The 20,272-nt window shown below is 40.6% G+C and overlaps 1 protein-coding gene across 12 annotated transcripts; it reads right to left on the bottom strand.

Moving 5' to 3' along the window:
* Positions 1–377: 377 nt before the first annotated feature.
* Positions 378–19,669, bottom strand: CPAP (centrosome assembly and centriole elongation protein). Of its 12 annotated transcripts, none has more exons than XM_023919908.2 (17): positions 17,804–19,669; positions 15,828–16,338; positions 14,725–14,848; positions 13,706–13,936; positions 12,906–13,050; positions 11,628–11,733; positions 9,719–11,330; positions 7,014–7,146; positions 6,023–6,188; positions 4,723–4,962; positions 4,026–4,125; positions 2,751–2,848; positions 1,966–2,064; positions 1,720–1,860; positions 1,529–1,613; positions 1,318–1,438; positions 378–715 (listed from the first exon to the last, which is right to left on the bottom strand). In XM_023919908.2, the coding sequence occupies exons 2-17, from the start codon at positions 16,203–16,205 to the stop codon at positions 523–525; spliced, it is 3,972 nt and encodes a 1,323-aa protein (XP_023775676.2). In that variant the 5' UTR covers positions 16,206–16,338; positions 17,804–19,669; the 3' UTR covers positions 378–522. The 12 variants fall into 12 exon arrangements, with proteins under 12 accessions (XP_023775676.2, XP_023775678.2, XP_086738031.1 ...); XM_023919910.2 differs by having other exon boundaries at positions 2,751–2,845; XM_086881905.1 differs by having other exon boundaries at positions 17,713–18,014.
* Positions 19,670–20,272: the final 603 nt, after the last annotated feature.

Genomic DNA, 20,272 nt, shown 5'->3' with positions numbered 1-20,272 from the left:
ACTTTTGGTCGTTTTCTGGTATTTCTGAGTAGCTTGGAGAATAAACCTGTTCCCCAGTCTCACCTGTGCTAGGCCTTTGAGTACTGAACAGCAGTTTATATAACAGACACTGCAGTCTGCTAATGCTGTTGTCTCCTAAGTCTGAGATGAAGACAAGAAGATGATGAAGGAAAGAGAAAAGCCCAAGACTGCCATTCCTTTGGTCTTTTAATCAAGCAGTAAGTAAACTTATGTCTAAAATAAGGTGTGGTCTACAGCTGTTAAGTGTTCACTGACAGCTGATTTAAAAAGCACCCTTTTAACACCACATGGCTGAATACTGAATCAATGGACTGTTTCTTAAATGAAATGGAAAAAAGAACTAGGAAAAGCTCTGATGTAGTAGCACCCAATGAAAAATAAATTTATTTAGAGAAAACTATAAATAATATATACACAACAAGCTTTAAGCATTTTCACTTGTTTACAGAAATGTACATTATTTCTGCTGATGTGGTAACACTTCAGCAGTTTTGACATGGTCTACAGCTTAGTGTCCATGATAATATTACCATCCTTGTCCTTTACTCTGACTCTCCCAGAGACATACTTGGTTTCCTGCTGTCCATTCATGTACACAGTCTTGACAGTCCCATCTGGATACTCCCGTCTCTTAAACTGTGATGTGTGGAGTTCTCGCTGGCCATTATTGAACTCTATCGTTTTGCTTCCATCTCTGCATTAAAGGGGAAAAGAACCCCAAGGATTATGCATTGGTATAAGATCATTCTCAGAACAAACATCAGATGTGTAAGCCTAAATGAAGAAAGATTTTAAGAATCGTATTGGGAAAAATCTGTTACGTATCTTAGTGATTCATACTCAAAAACCTGTTTCTGCAAAACTGATACAACTTCTTTATACTTGAGAGCCTCCAGTGCACTTTATCTGCCTCAAATCCATCACTAGAGTACAAGGGAAGTTTAAAACTTGGTCTTTTGAGCACTATCAGTAATCTGCTGTCAGTCACACCTGCTCCCCACAGCAGCCAGGTTCCTAGATGTTTTTTTAGAATTATGTACAAATAGAGAAGTCTCTTAGGTTGGGGTATGAGACAATACACTGTCTTTATGCCTCTTCCATGTACCAAAAGAAAAAAAAGCACAACAAAACCAACCCAAACCTTGAGCAGTAACTGTGTTCACAGTACAGTCCATTGAAATGTAAACCTTCAGGAGCTGTAGAAACACACCTGGCACCAGAGCCTGCCCCTGTCCCTGAGCCCCAGGTGTTCCCAACCCCTGCCCAGGCCAGAGGACCCAAGAAGGAAAAGCTCACCGCTGCACACGAACAATGGTGCCATCAGGAAAGATACTTTCTTCTTGGCCATCTGTAAATAAATTCTTAATTGTTTGATCAGGGAAGGTTATTTCCTTCTTGCCATCAGGATAATGCTTCTCTGAAATGTATTTTGAGATAATACGCTTATTACATAAATACATATCTATATATGGGTAATTCCAAAAGTTGGGTTGGATAATTTCTTTACCTATTTGTCCATTTGAAAACTGCAAGACCTCTAAGCCATCAGAGTATGTAGTGTGAGTAGTCTTAGCATCAGCATAGTAATAAATCTGCAGACAACAGTTGAGATTTAGTGTAACTAATGAGAAGTTTTAAATGAATGTACATATGCAGATAAACAAGTATTTTTGGAAAATGCAGATATAGGACACCTACCACTGTTTGATCAGGCATAATCTGCTTCACATCCCCATTGAAGAAGGTTATAGTTACGGTCTTCCCATCAGAGCCCACTTTTTTCTGTGTTCCATTTGGGAAAAATATAAGGTGACAGCCATTTTTCAGAACTTTCTCAACCTAATGAAAACACAAGCAAGGTCAGCATTGAGCCCTCATACGCGCGTTCTCATCTTCCTCAACAGCCGTCTTCCAGAATTTCCAAGTGCCAAGCTCTCATTTTACCTTTCCATCAGGATAAGCAGTTTCTCTCTGTATCTCTTCACTGCCTGTAAATGCAGGAGCAGATGGTAGTGACACATAAGCTTCATTAGGAGAGGTGTCCTGAGATGACAAGCAAAAACTCAAATCAAGCTTTGTCTTTATATACTTTTTTTCCTAGGCTGATACGTATTTTAGGAAACAAGGAGCATCACAGAAGGAAGATGAGTATGGGGAGGCATAAACACAATCTGGGGTTTTAGCAACTCCAAGTATAATTCAAGTGCTACAAGAGATGGAGCCTGAGCAATCTTTGTTTATCTGTGGTCAGTGGACTGAAGTGGAATTCAGTGATGTGCTGTTAAATGGTGCTCAATTTACTTCAAAATCCATGTCATGGTACGAAACAATCAAGTTCTCTAATGCCTAAGTATAACCTACAGCAATTAATGTAAGAATTAATTAAACTATTTAAAAGATCCTTGCACAATTGCCCTACGTGGAGCATATGAACATCCATCTTTCTTCAGTCTTCCCAAAAGGTAAAAAATTTTGCAAAATTCAAAAGAGCAGGCAATTATTACTTTTTATTTTCCTGAGCTAAAGAATAACACAACTACTAGGCAAAGGTAAAACACTTCTCATTGACTGGTACACAGCCATTTTCTGTTATGACAATAAAAATTCAAGAACATAAATAGAAGAATCAACAGTCTCATCAGTCACTCTCCAGACACTCATTCACTATTATATTTTAGGCTTTTTTTCCCCCTGATTTGAAAATCAAATCAAGACACAGGATTTACTACCATAAAAGTTTGAGCAGAATCTTCTAGTGCTGTCAGTGCCTCAGGGTTGTTTCTGTCATTAGCAGGTCCTGATGCAGGTGTTCTCGAAAGTTTTCCTGCTGAGACACATGTAACAGTTAAACTGGACTGAAAAATTAAAGTATGATTTAAGAGTTACAATTATATAGGAATTCAAGCTGTACAGGACACCCACATTCTACTGCAGTAGAAACTGAAAGTGGGATATTTATTAAAAGAATAGGCACATGCCCAGAATAGAATCAATCACTGCCATTGCTTTGTGTGTCAGCAAGAAGCTAGAACTGAAGAATCGTTACAATGGACATTTAGTGCACTTCCTCTCCTATTTTATCTCTGTACATTTACAAAGGATTTGCCTCTCCTAGAAATATAGACAACTTTATTAGTTACGCATTATAATGGACAAAGGAAGAAGAATATCAGCTTTTAACAGGAACTGATCAGCATATTTTTTCCATGTCTCTCCTATCAAATAACCAAAATAAAACTACCTTCAATTCTGGAACATACTCCGCTAACAGATAACATGATGGTCAGATGAGCTGTCAGAGGTGTCAAGAAAGTACCCTGCAGTTACTTTCCATAGGTGATCATCCCCTAGGAAGGCAGACAGCCTTTGCTTCCAACTGTGAACAAGGAACACCTGCCACAGCATTGCTCATGTGATCACAGATCCTGGTAACAGAAGGTTCTGAAGAGACACAGCAGTTCTGATGCTATCAACACACTCAGCTAGACATTAGGAAGAAATCCTTCACTGTCAGGGTGATGAGGGACTGAAACAGGTTGCCCAGAGAAGCTGAGGATCTCCATTCCTGGAACAGTCCAAGGCCAGGCTGGATGAGGCCTGAACACCCTGGTCCAATGGAAAGTGTCCCTGCCCATGGCAAGGGGTTGGAACTGTATGATCTTTGAGGTCCTTTCCAACCCAAACCCTTCTGTGACTGATCAAACTAACAGCTGCAGCTTGGAGAACACCAATGTCAGTAATGAATGTAATTTTTGATTATAGAAAGCAGCTTCTGCAGTGCTCCAGACCATCAAGTATGACCAGAAGCATTTTTCACTCCAAAACTGGTTGCATCACAGCTCTCTCCAGAATCCCACCCTATGAGGTATTTATCCATATGCTCAAGCCTGTGGCAGCTCCTACTCTATCTCCTTTTGACGTGGTGATGTACTATAAAGCTAAACTTCACATTCATTTTATTTTAAAGGCTTAACAGAACTCTCTGCATAGACAAGTATTTTTACCTTTTGCCTGTGAATAACTTCTGCCATTTATCTTGCTGCATTTCTGTACTAGAAGAAGCGGAGATGCAGTTCGACTTCTTGGGCCTCTATTTGGTAGACACTAAAAGAAAGGAAATATATTGTGAAATCCTAACTGTTCATACAAACTCAACAGAATTTATATGACATGAAATTCACTGGAAACTTTCTTCACAAACTATACAGTTTTGAGACTTGATCAGCAGAAGGGCTTGTGTGAAGTAGCCCAAGCTGCACTTCAGAGCTCTTCCTCCATCAGATGCCTTGCTATCAACAACTCCAGAATGTTAATTTGATGCAAGCAGATCCTGAGTAATAGTTATAGTTTGAAAACCTAACATAACTGCTTTAGACAGTCATGAACTGCTTGCTTTGCCTGGTTCATCCCAAAGGGGCAGAGGTTCACAGGTTAGATTCCATCAATTATTTTTCTTTCATACTTTCATCCTTTTTAATTTCCAAGATTAGTTCCTCAACAAAAGGGATGCTGCACATTGTGTGCAATGACACTTGCAGAGAATATGACATGAACAAAAATCTCTGTCACCAAGAGTGTAGTCCCCAAATCAGTAAATTAAAAGTAAACAGCTAAGCTGTAGCTGTTAGAGTCCAAGTATGTAACAGAAAACTCACCAGTATTCACACAAATGCATTTAAAGCACTAAGATTAATAACTTACAGATTCTGCTCTATTTAGACTCATCCCAGAATTTTCTATTTTCTTCTTGCTTCCAGCAGCTTCTATTTTCTTCCAGGCTTCTAGACGAAACTTCTCCATAATTTTGATTTCCTCTTTTAGCTCAAAATTCTCGTTTACTAAAGCTTCTATTTGATCTTTCAGGCGTCGATGGGTGGTTGACCATTTTGCCTCTTTTCGTTTTAGATCTTCCTGTAACTCTGCAATCTGCTGTTTTAAAGCCTTAGAAAAATGCATGTTTATAAAGAGTTCTCATTTATAATATAGTAAAATATATTTTAGTTTCCAATGGAAATACAAACACAAGCAAAAAGGGCACAAGTGGCAATAAAGTCAAATCAGCTTAATAGTGCAGGGGTGAAAGGAAAGGAAGAGTTTTCTTTCCTATTTATTTTAGACTATCAAATTTATAAGCTCTAGTCCAATCACAGGAATTGTTTTTCTTGCTTTCTTGGCATCCTTTACACTTCCTAGATTGGCCAGTACAAATACACATGAGACAGAAACACACAATCATTAATACTACTCTTGGAGGGCCCTTCAAAAATCTTGGCACAGGAAAACATGGAGGACACAAATCACAAAAACACATGTAAATCTGCCTACTTTAGCAAATGGCAATTCAGTTTTTTGAAGTAAGGGAAATTTGTAGGGAAGGAAGAGGGAAATCCCTGTGTGGTGTTTAATATGGCTTGTTTATATGTATCATGTACTATACATCCTAACAACGAAGGAACAAACAGATCTTGTTCCTTACATTGCTGATACCTAAAGACCTATAAGTGATAATATAATGTAACTTTGAAAATTGTAGATTACTGCATAGACTGTACAAGAGTTATAGACAGAATAAAACCCTTGTGGAGTTCTCATTTGTGTTCTGATCCACAACCATGAATAAAAACTTACAACTTAATATTTTAACTTCAGTAATTTTGTTTCAAAGTTCAAGATCATTCTATCAGTCACCAGCACTTTTTAGTATGTAAATGTGACAAAAAGATTTGTTCATGAGGAGTTTTTGCCTTAAAACCATCAAACAACACTGTGAAAACTGTAGTTCCCTTCCTCAATTAGAATAATTTAGATTGGAAAAAAAACTTCAAGATCATGGAGTCCAATTGTTAATCCAACACTGCCAAGTTCACTACTAACCCACGTCTGTGAGCAGCTCCCATCTTGAAAGCACTTGTAATTTTTGAAGTAAGTTAGAGTTTAGTTCCTGACTGCCTTTAAGTAAACTTGCATATTCCTGGACTAGAATAATAATATATTCTTATACCTGAATTTCATCCCGTTCTTTTTTATCTGGAATTGCTCTAGCTTCTGTGGTGTATTTTTCAAAAACTTTACGCTCCTTCTGCAGTTTTTTAATTTCCTTTTTTTTATATTCTTCTATTTCAGCCAGTTCTTGGACTTTCTTCTGTTCAAAGTCTGCAATTTCTTTCCTATAATTATGAAACAAAGTTGTTGTTTTAGCCCAAATCTCCTTCATATCTGGATTTTACAGAAGAAAGTGAAGACTCAGTATTTTGTGGTCACAGGCTGCAATTCAGCAACTATTGCCCCCAGGAAGACTTACATAGAAACAGTATTACTTATTTAAGGAGTAAGACACTGTCACACACTGGGGTGTTTGAAGTCCAACAGTATGTATTTTTACATCTTCTACTCACAAACATTATCCTGACTTTAGAAAAGCTTTGGCTAAAATCTTACTCCATTCTTCAAAACATTAGATCATCCCCCAAAAGCACCAAAGAATCTGCTAATAGGAGGTCAAAAATTAAACATTACCTAAAGACACAATGCTGTTCCCAAACAAAACAAAGGTGGCTGTGGTAGGAACAGATGTGCCCCATTTATGTCATCAGAGGTAATTATTCTGTTCTATATGCCACTTATAAATGCCCCAGTTCAAATTAAAAGATTCTCAGTGTGTACACACAAATACCAAATCCAAAGCAAAAGCATTAAGACCAGTTCTGCACGGCCAATTTTGGATTGTATTAACCTTTAGAAAAAAGTATACTTTCTCCGAAATACAGCCTTTAGGAACATCATATTAATTGAGCAGAGGTTCTTAATACTATAAATTGTGTGTAATAATTACAGTTTAATATACACATAGGGCAACAACTTGTGTCTAGACCTATCCCCACTGTTATTGGAGCACATGAATTGTTTACCTATGCTGTTGGTAACTGGAAATTAGGAGAGTTTGCAACACACTATGGAAGGGAATGCACCAAAATGTTTCAATTGAAAATTACCTGATACTTGCCAGGGCGTGCTCTCTTTCTTCACGGAGTTTAGTCAGAGTTGTGTTTTCAGCTCGGAATCTCTCAATTTCATTTTCCAACTCAGCAAGTCTCTCTCTCAGTAGCTGGGATGGAACAGTGTTTCCTGTCAAAGCACAGCCACATGCACATTATCTAAATGGCATTCATTAGACTGAAGTAAACCATTATCACACACCAGCTTAAAATTTGTTAAAAAAAAAGAGAAAACAAGAAAATACTATTTTAGAGGCATCAGTAATTTTGTAAAAAACTTCTACTGACCAAATAACACAGAAGTTATGTTTTAAAACACTGCACTACTTACTCAAATACTCCAAATATGGAGTAGATCCATCACTTTTGCAGTACTTTTAAGTAATGAATGTATCTTTCATCTTGGTAGAACTAAGGCTGTATTTGGAAGTGGAACGTGAAGGGCTTCATGTCAAACCAGGGAAATAAAATGAAGGTATAAGGGTGTAATGAGTGCATATGGCACATGTCTAGGTACCTACCATTTATATGTGCCAGGTACATGTATGATCGGTATATCAAAAAGGAAAGTTTATGGTTGTAAATTTTTTCAAGTTTTAGTCACTACAAAGTCTGTTCACACCCATCCCTGATGGGGAATCTACTGCAGAGTTTGATAATAGGGAGGGGTTTTTGCAGGCTTTTTTCCCATCCCAGTTTGCTGTTCAGTCATTACTTAAGAATCTCCAGGGTTTCAGAGTCTGAGTATGCAACAGAATAGACAAAATACTGATGCTGCTGTGTAAGTGGTTTCCTTTCTCACCCTTAAATATTCTGAAATGCTGTAAAAAAAATCCCAACCCTACCCCTCATTTTCTATCTATGAAAACAAATCCTTCAACTTTACATTTTTCTAGCCTTTTGTGACAGCCAACATCTCTCCCTTCTTGCCACTTTAGCCCACCACAGGTAGTTCCCTGCTTGCAAAAGTGGTTTCAGCCAGGTGCAGCAGTCACACTTAAGTTTTTCTTAATTCATATTTATGCTAAGGTGCTAATATCAAGTGAGGCCTGTGTTTCACCCTCAGGTCTGTCACTGGTCACTACAGAGAAGAGATCAGTGCCTGCCCCTCCTCTTCCCCTCACAAGGAAGCTGCAGACTGCAGTGAGGTCTCTTCTCAGTCTCTTCTTCTCCAGGCTGAACAGACCAAGTGACCTCAGCCATTCCTCGTATGGTTTCCCCTCCAGCCCCTTCATCTTTGTTGCCCTCCTTTGGACACTCTCCAATAGTTTAATGTCTTTTTTATACTGTGGCACCCAGAACTGCCCCCAGCACTGAGGTGAGGCCGCCCCAGCCCAGAGCAGAGCAGGACAATCCCCTCCCTTGCCCGGCTGTGATGCTGTGCCTGATGCCCCCCAGGACAGGGTTGGCCCTCCTGGCTGCCAGGGCACTGCTGCCTCATGTTCAACCTTCTGCCAGCCAGGACCCCCAGGTCCCTTTGTGCAGCGCTGCTCTCCTGCATCTCATCCCCCAGTACATCCAGGGCTGCCCCATCCCAGGTGCAGAATCTGGCAGCTGTCCTTGCTAAACTTCATCTGGTTGGTGATAGCCTAGCCCTCCAGGTCTCTCTACATGGTTTTCCTGCCTTCAAGGGAATCAACAACTCCTCCCAATTTCGCATGGTTGGCAAACTTGCTTAGTATTCCTTCCAGTTCTGTGTCCAAGTCATTTATGAAGATGTTGAAGAGCACAGGGCAGAGAATGGAACCCCGTGGAACCCCAGTAGTGACAAGTCACCAGCCTGATGTCATCCCATTCCCTGTAACTCTTTGTGCCTGACCTGTAAGCCAGTTGCTCACTCATCACATGATGTGTTTGTCCAGCTGAATGCTGGACATTTTGTCCAGAAGGGCACTGAGAGAGATGAAATCAAAGGCTTTACTGAAATCCAAAAAGATTGCATCAACTGGCTTACCATAAAAACCTAAACATTCAGTGGAGCAGATTCTGAAACCAAGATCACAACCAGACAAAATATTTAAATACTAGGCTGTGCCATCATGCTGTCACTGAACAACTCCATTTTTAATGATAGCACAAATGCAACAGCTGCAACAGGGGGTTTCAGAGGCAGTCCTGCACAGACTGTAACCATATAGATGAAATCAAACTTGGGAAAAGCAGAAAAATGAATCCACATTTCCTATATTCCACATGAACTCTGTGGATACTACTCTCAGACAAATCTGCCACTCCCTTATATTTCATAAGAGGAAAAAATTAACCTAGCAGTGAATAGTATTACCCTACTGTGGTGGAAATTCACTGTGCTGGAAAGGAAGGTACCACTTCATTTTCAGCTTGCCCTTGATATTTTCCTTCATTCAGAAACAGTGATCAAGCAGCTTCAGATCAAGTTACTTCAATGAGCTGAAACCTCCAGAGGGAAGGAAAAAAAAAACCTCACCAATTAAATAAATAGATTTTTAAATAGAAGTTTTCACCAATCAGATTTCATTCTGCAAGCTCTGTAATTTTTAGATCTGGCATAAGACATGCAACCAGAGATGTAGGGGAAGATTAGGGCCATTGCTTGAAGTAGAAGTCTGTACTTAAACCCTTTGGTGTAATTTCAGCTTGGAGCTTAAGCACCAGTAGGGAAGACTTGTCAATATGCCTTCGTCACCACTTCCTACCAGTGTTCTACCTTGCTGTTCTCTCACCTCCCAGCTTCGGTTCCACATTTGATTTGGTTTCACGCTCTGGATGGCAGCCTGCCTTCTGCTTTGGCTTCAGTGAAGGAAACAGTTTCATCATCAGGTTTGATACAGGAGGTCCATTTGAATCACTGTTCACTGCAGACTCTTTGGACATTTCATCTCCTTTCTTTGAGGCAACTTTTCTCTTTATTGCTTTATCTGGGACAATTGTATCATTCTTAAAGGAAAAGTCCATCTGCAAAGGTGTTTTAGTGTATTTTTCAGGTAAATCAATGCTGTTTTCATCAAGATCACTCCATGTTCTTTCATCATCAAACTCAAACTCATTCCTGTTTATACACAACATGCTTCTGTGATCATCTGTAACTTTTCTAATCTTTTGCTTTGACAGTGCACTGCAATCTTTGTCTGACAAGCCAAGGTCAGCATCTCCATTTTTGCTCTCTTTACTGATGTCTGTAACAGAACTTCCACAATCAAAAAATTCTGGGTCACTTTCTCTGTGGTTCGCAAGGGCTGTCTCAGCATCTTTGTTGTCATGCTTCAATGTGGCCCCAAATTCACTCTCAGAATCTGTGGTAATATCACCATTGCCCTCACTCTTATCTTCATTGACAATCCAGTGGTTATTTTTTAAAGCAGGAGCTGCTTTCATGGAAGAAGCTGAGAATATTACACCATCTGTTTTACTCAATGGATCCTTCATTCTAAAATCTGTTCCTGAATTTGAGGCTGTATGCATAACTGGGCTATCATTTATGTTTTCGGGTGCCACGCAGTCTGCCCTTTGATTTCTCTCATTTGTAAGTTCGACTGCCAGCGCTTTGACTTGCTGCTGCTTTGCCTTGATAGGAGTAGAAGACATCCTACGGCCTTTTAAAGTTTGCTGGTCTCGTTCCAAGATCCTTTGCACAAATGAGGAATTACTTGAGAAAGATATTTCATCTGCAGCTTGTTCGAGAAACAAAAATTCATCTAATTCTAGGTTCTCTTTTTCTTTTTCTTTTTCCCACTTCTCTAGTTTATTCTGAAATGAAAGTTCAAAAGACAGTTCTGAATCTTTTACAGGGTGACCTTTGGGACATTTAGAATTATAAAAGGCACTAGTCAGTTCTTGAGACAACTGAGACTTTTCTGCACCAGGTACTTTGGTTTTGATTTTGCCAGCGTTAGCAAATTCTCCTCTGTTCTCTTTATTCTCTATTTTGTTATTAATTTCTGATTGGTATGAATCTCTTATCTGTCCATCATGATTTTTTCCTGATTGCATTCTTGTTTCTAATGGCAAGATATTTTCTCCACTGTGATTCCTGAGTACCACTGTCTTCAGAATAGGACAATGTTTTACTTTATTGGGATGGTTGTATTTTTTACATGGTGCAAAAGGATTTTCAGAAACCAGTTCTTTGCCAAGAGGCACAGTTTTCTTCTGTATTTGTGATCTGTGCGCTTTAATAACATTTCTATCATCTGAAACCCTTTCTTGAAGTTTTGAGGTGTTTTCTCCAAGTTTTGTCATTTTAGACTTGGCATTAGTGAATCTTGTTAAACCTTCTCCTCTTTTCAGGAAGGGTCTCTTCACCACTGGTTTTTGGACAGCTGATCCATTTGTCTCCTGAAAATGAGTAAAGAAAAGCAAATGATAAAATGTTAAAAAGCTCCTCACACAGTTTGAAGATTTCTTAAAATAAATCCCACATACCAGTAGAAATTTACATGGTACCTTTCTACTGGATTTCTGAAGACCTAAGCAAGTAGAGTATTTGGGACTTATAATTTTTAAGAATGTGAATGTTGCATTCAGTGGTATCTTTCCCTACTAGCATCTTCCTTGTACACTTTTAAAGCATCTATCACATATTTGCACAATATATAAAGAAGAATGAAGGTTTTTAAAGTAATAATAAATAACCTGTAACTTCTGGTTTTGCTCCAGACGCTGTTCTTCTAGTTGTATCTGCTCTTCCAAGAATTCTTCAAAAGTTTGTTTCTTCTCATGTATTGCAGCTTTAATAGGTCTAGAGAAATTACAAAAACAACTCTTATAATTCTGTATAAAATAACTACATTTAACATCAGTGGTATTCAAAGACCTAAGGTGCATAAAAGATGACAAATTCTGAGGTGCTTTAGGCATTAATTTAATCTGAGAAATTAATTTCAACACTACATGTTTATCCAATCCCTGCAATAATTAACATACGTATTTAAAAGATGCTGTATGCAGTTTTTTTCTTTCACTGCTTTTCTTAATGAACCTTTCTTTCAGACAAATCACCAAACTTCCACTCATAGTTTATGTGAGTGAGTGTGAGTTTTCACTCACACTGCCAATTCCTACAGTATCACCTTTCCACTCAGGAATACTATTGAGATTACATTCCCTGTCTCCCCCTTTGATACTCCTCCTCCTTCACAGGAGTGCTGGGTCTGGCTGGCATAGAATGAGCTTTTTCACAGCTATTTCAGCTTTGCGACTACAACAGCATTGATAACATAATAAATATTTTAGCTATTACTGAACCCTGTTTGTACAGCAACAAGGCTTTCTTTGATTTTTCAGGCTGCTGTCCCCACCAGGAAGCAGGCTGAGGGTGGGCAAGACCAAATCCAGGGAAGACACAGCCACATTTCATAGAATCACATAATCACAGAATGGTTTGGGTTGGAAAGGACTTTAAAGATCATCTTGTTCCAAACTCCCCACCCCCTGCAGTGGGCAAGGACACCTTCCACTAGACCAGGCTGCTCAGAGCCCCTTCCATTCCAGCCTTGAACATTTCAAACAATCCTAATTCCTCATAATAAACTAAAAAGTCACAGCCTTGTCCTCCTCCCTCTCATTACTACTTTCAGCACATAACAGCGGATAGGACATTGTAATAAGTCAAACTGGGAACAGCAATCATAACTGCTTATATACCCAGCTATACTGAAAGGTGCTTCTAAAGCTGTCATTACCCCAGGATGCACACACACCTCTTCATCCTACACACATTTCATCTTTCATAGCACAAGCAATTCAAAGCAAGAGCCTCTCTTACCACAGGTCTCCACAGTACCTAGAGAAATCAAATCCTTTGTTAAGAAATTGCACAAATTCAGAGTATCAGACTCTTTCAATCAGGACTCAGAATTCAACCAAACTTGTGTAACTTGATAAAAACTGCACAGTCATAGTCTGAATTACCTTTCCTCTGTATTAGTCAATAAATGTTCACCTCCACTGGAATTTTCGGACACATCTGCGCTTCTCACACCTAAAGGATCAATGTGATTATCTTCACTCTCCATTAATAATTCCATCTTTTTTTCTGGACACCACATGTTTTTACCTGTGAAAGCAACAGACTGGGGTTTTTTTTTCATCTCAACAACAAATCAGTTTTCAGCACATACTTTAAACAGCATTCAGGTCAGGTGAAAAGCAGAAGGGAACTTCACGGCCATATGATCTGAATTCCTACATAAAACAGTCCTAAGATTTCCCCAAATTAATTCTTATTTGAATTTGCACTTTCTTTTTAAAGGAACAAGCAATTAAGCATTAAAAAAAATTCCACAGACCTTAAATAATCTGTTCTGATTGTTGATCTGCTTTCCTACTGTTAATGTACGGCTTAAAAACATAACTGAATGAATTTTGATGTCTGCTGTACTGATGAGCCCTCTTATCAAGCTGTTTAACACAAATATATGCATAAATTGAGAAGAATTTGATTTTTGACATGCTGTTTTTAACCAAACTCTAATGGACAACAACAGGAATATTCTGAAGTCTGTAAGCTGTCAGTGAACAAGCCAACATACCAAGTAAACCAACAAAAATCATGAAACATTCAAAATAAGTAGCAGAAAATTGTTCTCAGTGACAAGGGGGAAAAAAAGCACCACATAGCAAGTTATCTTTCTGTAAATGACTAAGCAGTAATGTATTTGTCTTCCTTGTTTTTCAAACAATTTGGCCTTTTCAGAGGCACACACACAGACCTTGCTTTTCACAGGCAGAGACTTCTGAAAGATTATTCTTCAAAGATGAGGTACATTCTCTGTTCAGCTTTTGTAAAGAGTCGTTGTCTTGTGTATGGGAAGAAACAACCAGAGCATTAGCTCTGTCTTCAAAGATATTCTGATATCCAGACGATGGCAACTGAGGGGAAGGTGCTAAGCCTGTAGAATGTCCAGGTCTTAGCTTTTGACTTTCGGCCATTACAGTATAACCTTGAAACGAGAAGGAACAAAATGGCTGTGTCATTCTATTTGTACCACAAAACTACTGCTCCACAGGAGAAAAGAAATGGCACTGAAGGGCAGCATTGATCACGCAGCCTCCAACCTTATGTCACTGACCAAGAATAAGTGACGAGGCAATCTTAATTTTCTTCTCCTAAAATAAGCTCTAATTTAATCTTCTCAGGTAGGCATAGTGAAAGAAAGGTAATCATTTAAGTCAGGTTGGACTGACACACCCAAGAGCAGAAAGTACCCTCCCTCAGCTCTAAAAGCTTTTCCCAGCCAAGAGCTGTCCCCTCTCCTTGCACCCAGCAAACAAGACTGGAAAAATGATACAGGTTACAAGTCCTTGTTTTTAAATACAGATCAGTTCTCTATTCTAGTTCAGTTCATCACCTGAATGTGGTATGTGTGAGCACAAACAAGGAGGGACCACTTCACTTGGCTACACTGAAAGCTTAAAGCAATCAAAAGTACTGTGAGAAGCGGCTAATAAGAAAGGAAAGTAATTGTTTTATACTTTGAAGCAAGGGCTCCCATCACAGCACATATTGATCAAGTTACAATTACAGCTGGCATTTTATAAAAATAGGACAATATTCCTTCTTCAGTAGCACTCAACTTTCAGGCACTGAAGCAATGCAGTCTTTCTCTTTGACTAATCAAGTAATCTTAAAATGAATAACACAGAAGACATGTTCAGATTTTAACTGGAAAATGAGCTTAAATTTTTCAGTTTATACAAAGTACATCATGTGCTTTCTTTTTCAACTTACCAAGAGCTGCTGGCTGGCCAGATACCATGCTAAGTAGCTTCTGCTGCTCTTCCATTAACCTTTGAAGCTGTTCCATCTGTTGTTTCTTTAACTGTTCTTGTTTCTGCTGTTGCAATTCCTTCAGCTTTTCAAACAAATAAATAAATAAATAGAGGCTGGGTTTATTTAGAATGTACCATAAAATTATTTCGTTATAGACTGTCAATAACTTTCTAAGGACACTTAATAATTCCTCTTAAGATACCAATAAATCAGCCAATATTTATTTAGCCACTGATTGATACTACTGATAATATTTTAAAAGTGGGTAAGTATCCTCCTATCATATAAAATACAGAAGAAAACTTTTATAGCACCTGGTAATTCATGGAATTCTACTCTAGAGACACACACATAGCTGCTGGCAGAGTGGACAAGGACTTCTTTGTCCCTAACAGCAAGATCTAAAGTGCTGCTGAAGGCTTCCAGCTAACACAATTTGTATCCAGTAATTGGCAAGAGCTTTATGTGAACACACAGCCACTTACAGTGAATCGACTGACACACTTGCATTAGGAAAAAAAAACCAGTAACATAACAGCATTATAATTCCAGGCCTTTTTTTATCCTGATGTCTTGGATACTTTATCACATTGAACACTAACATACATAACTCCTCATCTAAACAGAACCAGGTATGTCACACCTACTTTGAGAACTAACAAAAGATGTTGCTATAGATACAAGAACATTCAACTCCAATGTGTTGTGAATATCTGTGGCCAAGCACTACTACTGTAATGACCAGCACCCCATTTCCACAGCCTCAAGTGAAGAAACATTGTATACACCTTTCCAGGTAAAATGATTTTGAGAACGATTTCACTTTAAACTGGAACTTTTGCCACCTGGAAACAACAGTAGTTACACTCTCAGTAAATGCACATCATGAGGAGGACACAAACTTTCACGTGAGCCTAACCAGAACTTAGGATTTGCTCTTTAAGCTTGCTGTGGCCTACACGTTGCAGGGGTTTGCTTACTTACAGGCATGACAAATCATATGCAGGAACAAAATAAATCTTACTGTAAGTATGTCGAGGAATTCTAGGTATATTTATTACCTGTTCAAGCTTTTGTAAGAGTGGATCACTGTGACTGGATTTCTTCTGGCCATCCACTTCACCACTGACTAAGTCTGGTTTAGAGCTTTCTAGGTTTCCAGCTGCTGCTGGAAAAGGTGTTCCAGTGGTACATTGCTGGAGTGTCTGAGAGCTGCCAGACTCTTCACACAGGGAGTCATCGCTTACAGAACAGCTGTCTGAAAGGTGCTGCACTTCTTCAGGTAAAGCTGTGGTGTTTCCAAGCCCAGGTAACAGATTTTCCTTCTTGAAGTTCAAACCAGTAAAACTAGGACCTAATAAGACTCCAGCATGGGAACTATTGAACATCCAGTGTGCACTGAAGCTTTGCTCACCGCTCAGATTTTCAACAGTTGGCATCTTGTAAATTGTATTCCAATTTCTATGCTGATCAGCATTAACACAATAATATTACGTTCTGTAGGGTTAAGACAATATAACTTTCAGAGTTCCAGGTAGTTGGTATGGATGGTTATCTATCTACTTCTAGCACCTAGAAATTAAGCAGATAATCAAAATCAGAAATCTACAACAACAGATTCCTAGTTAAAGAAAGTTACTGTCTTATAACCAACCTGGTGTATTTATAAAAATAAGTTATAATCAATAGAAACAATTTGGACAACAAATAACAAACACTTTCTGTGCAGAAAACCAACATAATCCAACTCGTAATCATATTATTTGAGTGCAGCTAATATAATTTCAAATACCATAAAGCTGTATGTAATATTTCCTTCAGTAGTACTGAGGGGGATTCAGAATTTCTTTTAAACACTTGCAACAAAAGAAATTATTTGATTAGCTGAGAGATCTCCACCACATGACCTTCATATTAATGCAAAGTTTCAGATATGTCCATCTAAATAGAAACACTTTACTGCACATATTTCAATGCAACACTTATCATTTTCATGTCTTCCTTAGTTTCTCACGGAAATGCTACAACTATGCTGCCTGTTATCTCCCTTCTCCCAAAAAGCTTCTTTGAAATCCATCCAAAGGAAACTTTAAATACAGCAACATATCCTGCAAGTGCCATAACACGTGAATGAATTAATGTAGGAAGGAGACCCAAAGTCACTTCCTCACTTAGGAAGAAAAAGACACAACTGCTGCTGGTGACAGTGTGGCAGCAGGAGCCGGGCCCCTCAGCCGTGCTTCCTCAAACTAATCCCAGGGCAAATAATTCTCTGCCTGTGCGTGTGGTGTGCCAGGGGGAATACAGAGAGAAGGGGCCAGGGCACCATGGGCAGACAACCACAGCAGCCCAGGTTCAAGAGTCCTGCTAATCAGGAAATTACTTCTTAAAGTTTCCTCATTCCCAAGAGAGCAGCTCATGCCAGCTCTCAACTTTACCGGAGTAAAAATACTTATGCTTCCAGCCCGAGTTTGAAACCGCGACTGGGAGAAACGTTATAGAAATGTTTCATATAGAAATGACTGCTTTCTGTTTTGAGACGCTACAGGAAAGTTTCCCAGCGAGGTGCAGATTCCTGTAGTGGCAAATTGAAGACTGCGAGTTTCACGTTCTGTTTTACCCGTCCCCTTTCGGAGACCCTCTGGACGCCGCCTGCCAGTCTAAACCTCCCCGTGAAATTCACAGCACCAGCACCTTCGTGCCAACCGGAGCAGCCGGCAGGGATCAGGCTGATTCCTCCCGGGAAGGGGAGGAGGGGCAAAGGGGCTCCCCCAAAGGTCGACATCGCGGAGAGGAGCACAGCCCCGCCGCTCAGCCGAGCCGAGGCGTCGGGCCCAGCGCCCTCCTTCCCTCACCGACACCGCCCTCACAGAGCACGCCCCAAGCGCACCCCCGGCCCCGAGGCACCCGCACCACGACAGCTCCGATCCGCAGACCCTCGCATACAGCGAGGTAGGTGCCCCGGCGCAGCTCCTCAGGCCGCCGCCGCAACCGCGCTCAGCTCCGACTGCCACAGCCTTCTCTTTCTATTACAAACCTGCCGCCATCGCACAGCCTCCCGGCGCCACAGGCGGGCACCGCCCCGACGCCCTGCATGCCGGGAGCTGTAGTTCGAGCGCCGCAGGACCGCCTCGCAGGTAGCCGGGGAATGCAGCGGAGTGGGACTACAGCTCCCGAGAGCCTCCGCGGCGGGAAGGCCGTTGATGGGCACCCACAGCGGCGGCCGTGCCCCGGTTCGTGCGGGCGGGAAGCGGCGGCGGGATCCGCTCCGGGGAGCGGCTCTCCCTGGCTCCCGAAGGCCGCTCCTGGGCGCTCCCGGTGCTGGCCCCTTGCGGAGGTCTCCTGGGGCAGTGCCGCTCTGCTGCTGGGGAGAGGCTGCGGACTTCAGTGTGCTTTAGCTGCGCTTACCCGTAGTCTTTTATATTTTAAACAGCAGCGGGACGGGAGGAACGCAAAGATAAGTAGGCAAAAGGCACCCCCAGGCTTTGTGGCATTTTGTGCTTTAGGCACGTTCTGTCTTACTGAGAGGAATTAGTGTTTTCCTCTAAACTCCAGAAGGCGGTGGAGCGTCACGCTGCAGGCTTGGGGAGCGTGCTCGGCTGTGTCCTGGTGCTGCGGCTCCTGTGGGCAGGCCCGACCCCGAGCTCGGGGCTCCGTCAGCCGGGACAGCCTTCTCAGGTGCCTCCTGCGACTTCTAGTTTTCGCTGGTTCGTTCTGTGGCCCCCTAGGGCTCCTTCTGATGTACTGCCACCGATTTTCCTGGACTTCGGTTTAGCAAGGTACAAATACAGTGTCTACACGATTGTCCTCAGACAATCTTCATTAGCGCTGACAAATTAATGTGCTAGAATATAGAAGGATTTGTACTTGTGTCTGTCTAAACCATAGTATCACGTTCAGCCCCTTTGACATCTTTAGTAGGAAAATACTAGTAGAAGGGTTCTTAAAAATGAAAATGCTAGACTTGCCAATATGTCAGGCAATATAGCCAATTTATTAATTTGTGTTGACTACATATTGTTGAAGGTCTATTGTTGGATGATAGAAATTTATTTTTGGCTCCCTCTACGTGCTAAAAATATAATCCATTACTGGCAGTGGTGTCGAATTTGTGGTTTGATCATGAAGTGCAGGCTTGAGGGTTTGTGTGAAATCCTTTTGAGGCTGTTGGGACCCTAAGGATCCTCACCACTATAAAACTGTAAGAATTAAAACAAGGAAAATTGTCAGCACTTCGACTTTGCATAACTTCCTTATTAGATGCTGCAACAACACAGTATTCCAGTTATAAAAGTTTTTATTAGCAGCTAATCAATCCTGAACACACAGACTAAATATAATAGTTTAAATACAAATTCTGATTTTGAATTTTGTACACTTTGCCATTTAAAACTTGTAAAGTCAGACACTGCTAAAATTCTTAAGAAATGTCATTCTCTAGGGAAATAGGAGAAAAGGACCCACTATCCAGTGATAGCATTAATCAATAAAGAGAGAGATCAGGGAGACTCTTCCTCACTCAAGCGAGAGAAAAGGTGCTGGGTACATGCTTTGAACAGGTTTTAACTCAAATTCCTGATCTCTGTCAGGTATTCCAAAATTCATAGGCTCATAGAATATCCCAAGTTGGAAGGAACCTACAAGGACCATCTGGTCCAGCTCCTGGCCCTGCACAGTGATTCGAAGGAACATACTGCACAGCAGGTCCTGTAAAGTAAAACAGCTTTACTGGTGCCCAGAGATCATGCAGGGGTTAGCACCTCCATGTGCACATCTGACTAATGTTCATATTACACAGGCTTTTATACTCTAAAGTTCTGGCATCTGCCCTTGTCTGTTTGCTTATCTAAAAGCTTTAAGGGTTGGGGTCTTACATAACTTGTGGTTTCTTTATCCTAGGGCTACAATCACAGTACATAACTCCTATCTAACACATCCATCACATTCACCTAACTGCTATTATGCTCTTCTATAACTGTGCTTTCTTGATTCTCTATTGATTCTTCATTATTTATTCTTCCATTTTCTATCTATGAAAATGAACCCTAGGACTTTGCATTTTTCTAGCCTTTTGTGACAGCCAACATGCCTCTCCCTTCTTACCACTTTCAAGCCCGGGCTTGAGCTGGCTACAGTCAGACACAGCAGTTACACTTAAATCTTTTGCTAATTCATACCTATGCTACAGTGCTTGTGTCACTTAACTGAAGTGAGGCCTGTGTTTCAACAGTACCATCCCCAAGAATGACACCAGGTGCCTGAGAGCACTGTCCAAACACTCCTTGAACTCTGTCAGGCTGGTGCTGTGACCACTTCCCTGGGGAGCCTGTTCCAGTGCCCAAACACCCTCTGGGTGAAGAACCTTTTTCTAATATCCAGCCTAAACCTCCCCTGACACAACTTCAGGCCGTTCCCTTGTGTCTTGTCTCTGGTCACCACAGAGAAGAGATCAGTGCCTGCCCCTCTTCTGCTCACAAGGAAGCTGCAGACTGCAATGAGGTCTCCC

Source organism: Cyanistes caeruleus, chromosome 3, assembly GCF_971803275.1.
Source record: "Cyanistes caeruleus chromosome 3, bCyaCae1.hap1.1, whole genome shotgun sequence".
Classification (NCBI taxonomy): Eukaryota; Metazoa; Chordata; class Aves; order Passeriformes; family Paridae; genus Cyanistes; species Cyanistes caeruleus.
The sequence above is the reverse complement of the archived record's forward strand: the minus strand, read 5'-3'. Positions and strand labels throughout refer to the sequence as shown.

Excerpts from the sequence above, each read along its gene's own strand:
- CPAP (XM_086881901.1), bottom strand. The coding sequence starts at position 16,205 with ATGCCAACTGTTGAAAATCTGAGCGGTGAGCAAAGCTTCAGTGCACAC. Across the intron at positions 13,051-13,705 it reads CTCTGCCTGTGAAAAGCAAG|GTAAAAACATGTGGTGTCCA; the intron begins GTCTGTGTGTGT and ends TTGCTTTCACAG. Across the intron at positions 11,331-11,627 it reads AGCAAAACCAGAAGTTACAG|GAGACAAATGGATCAGCTGT; the intron begins GTTATTTATTAT and ends ACTCATTTTCAG.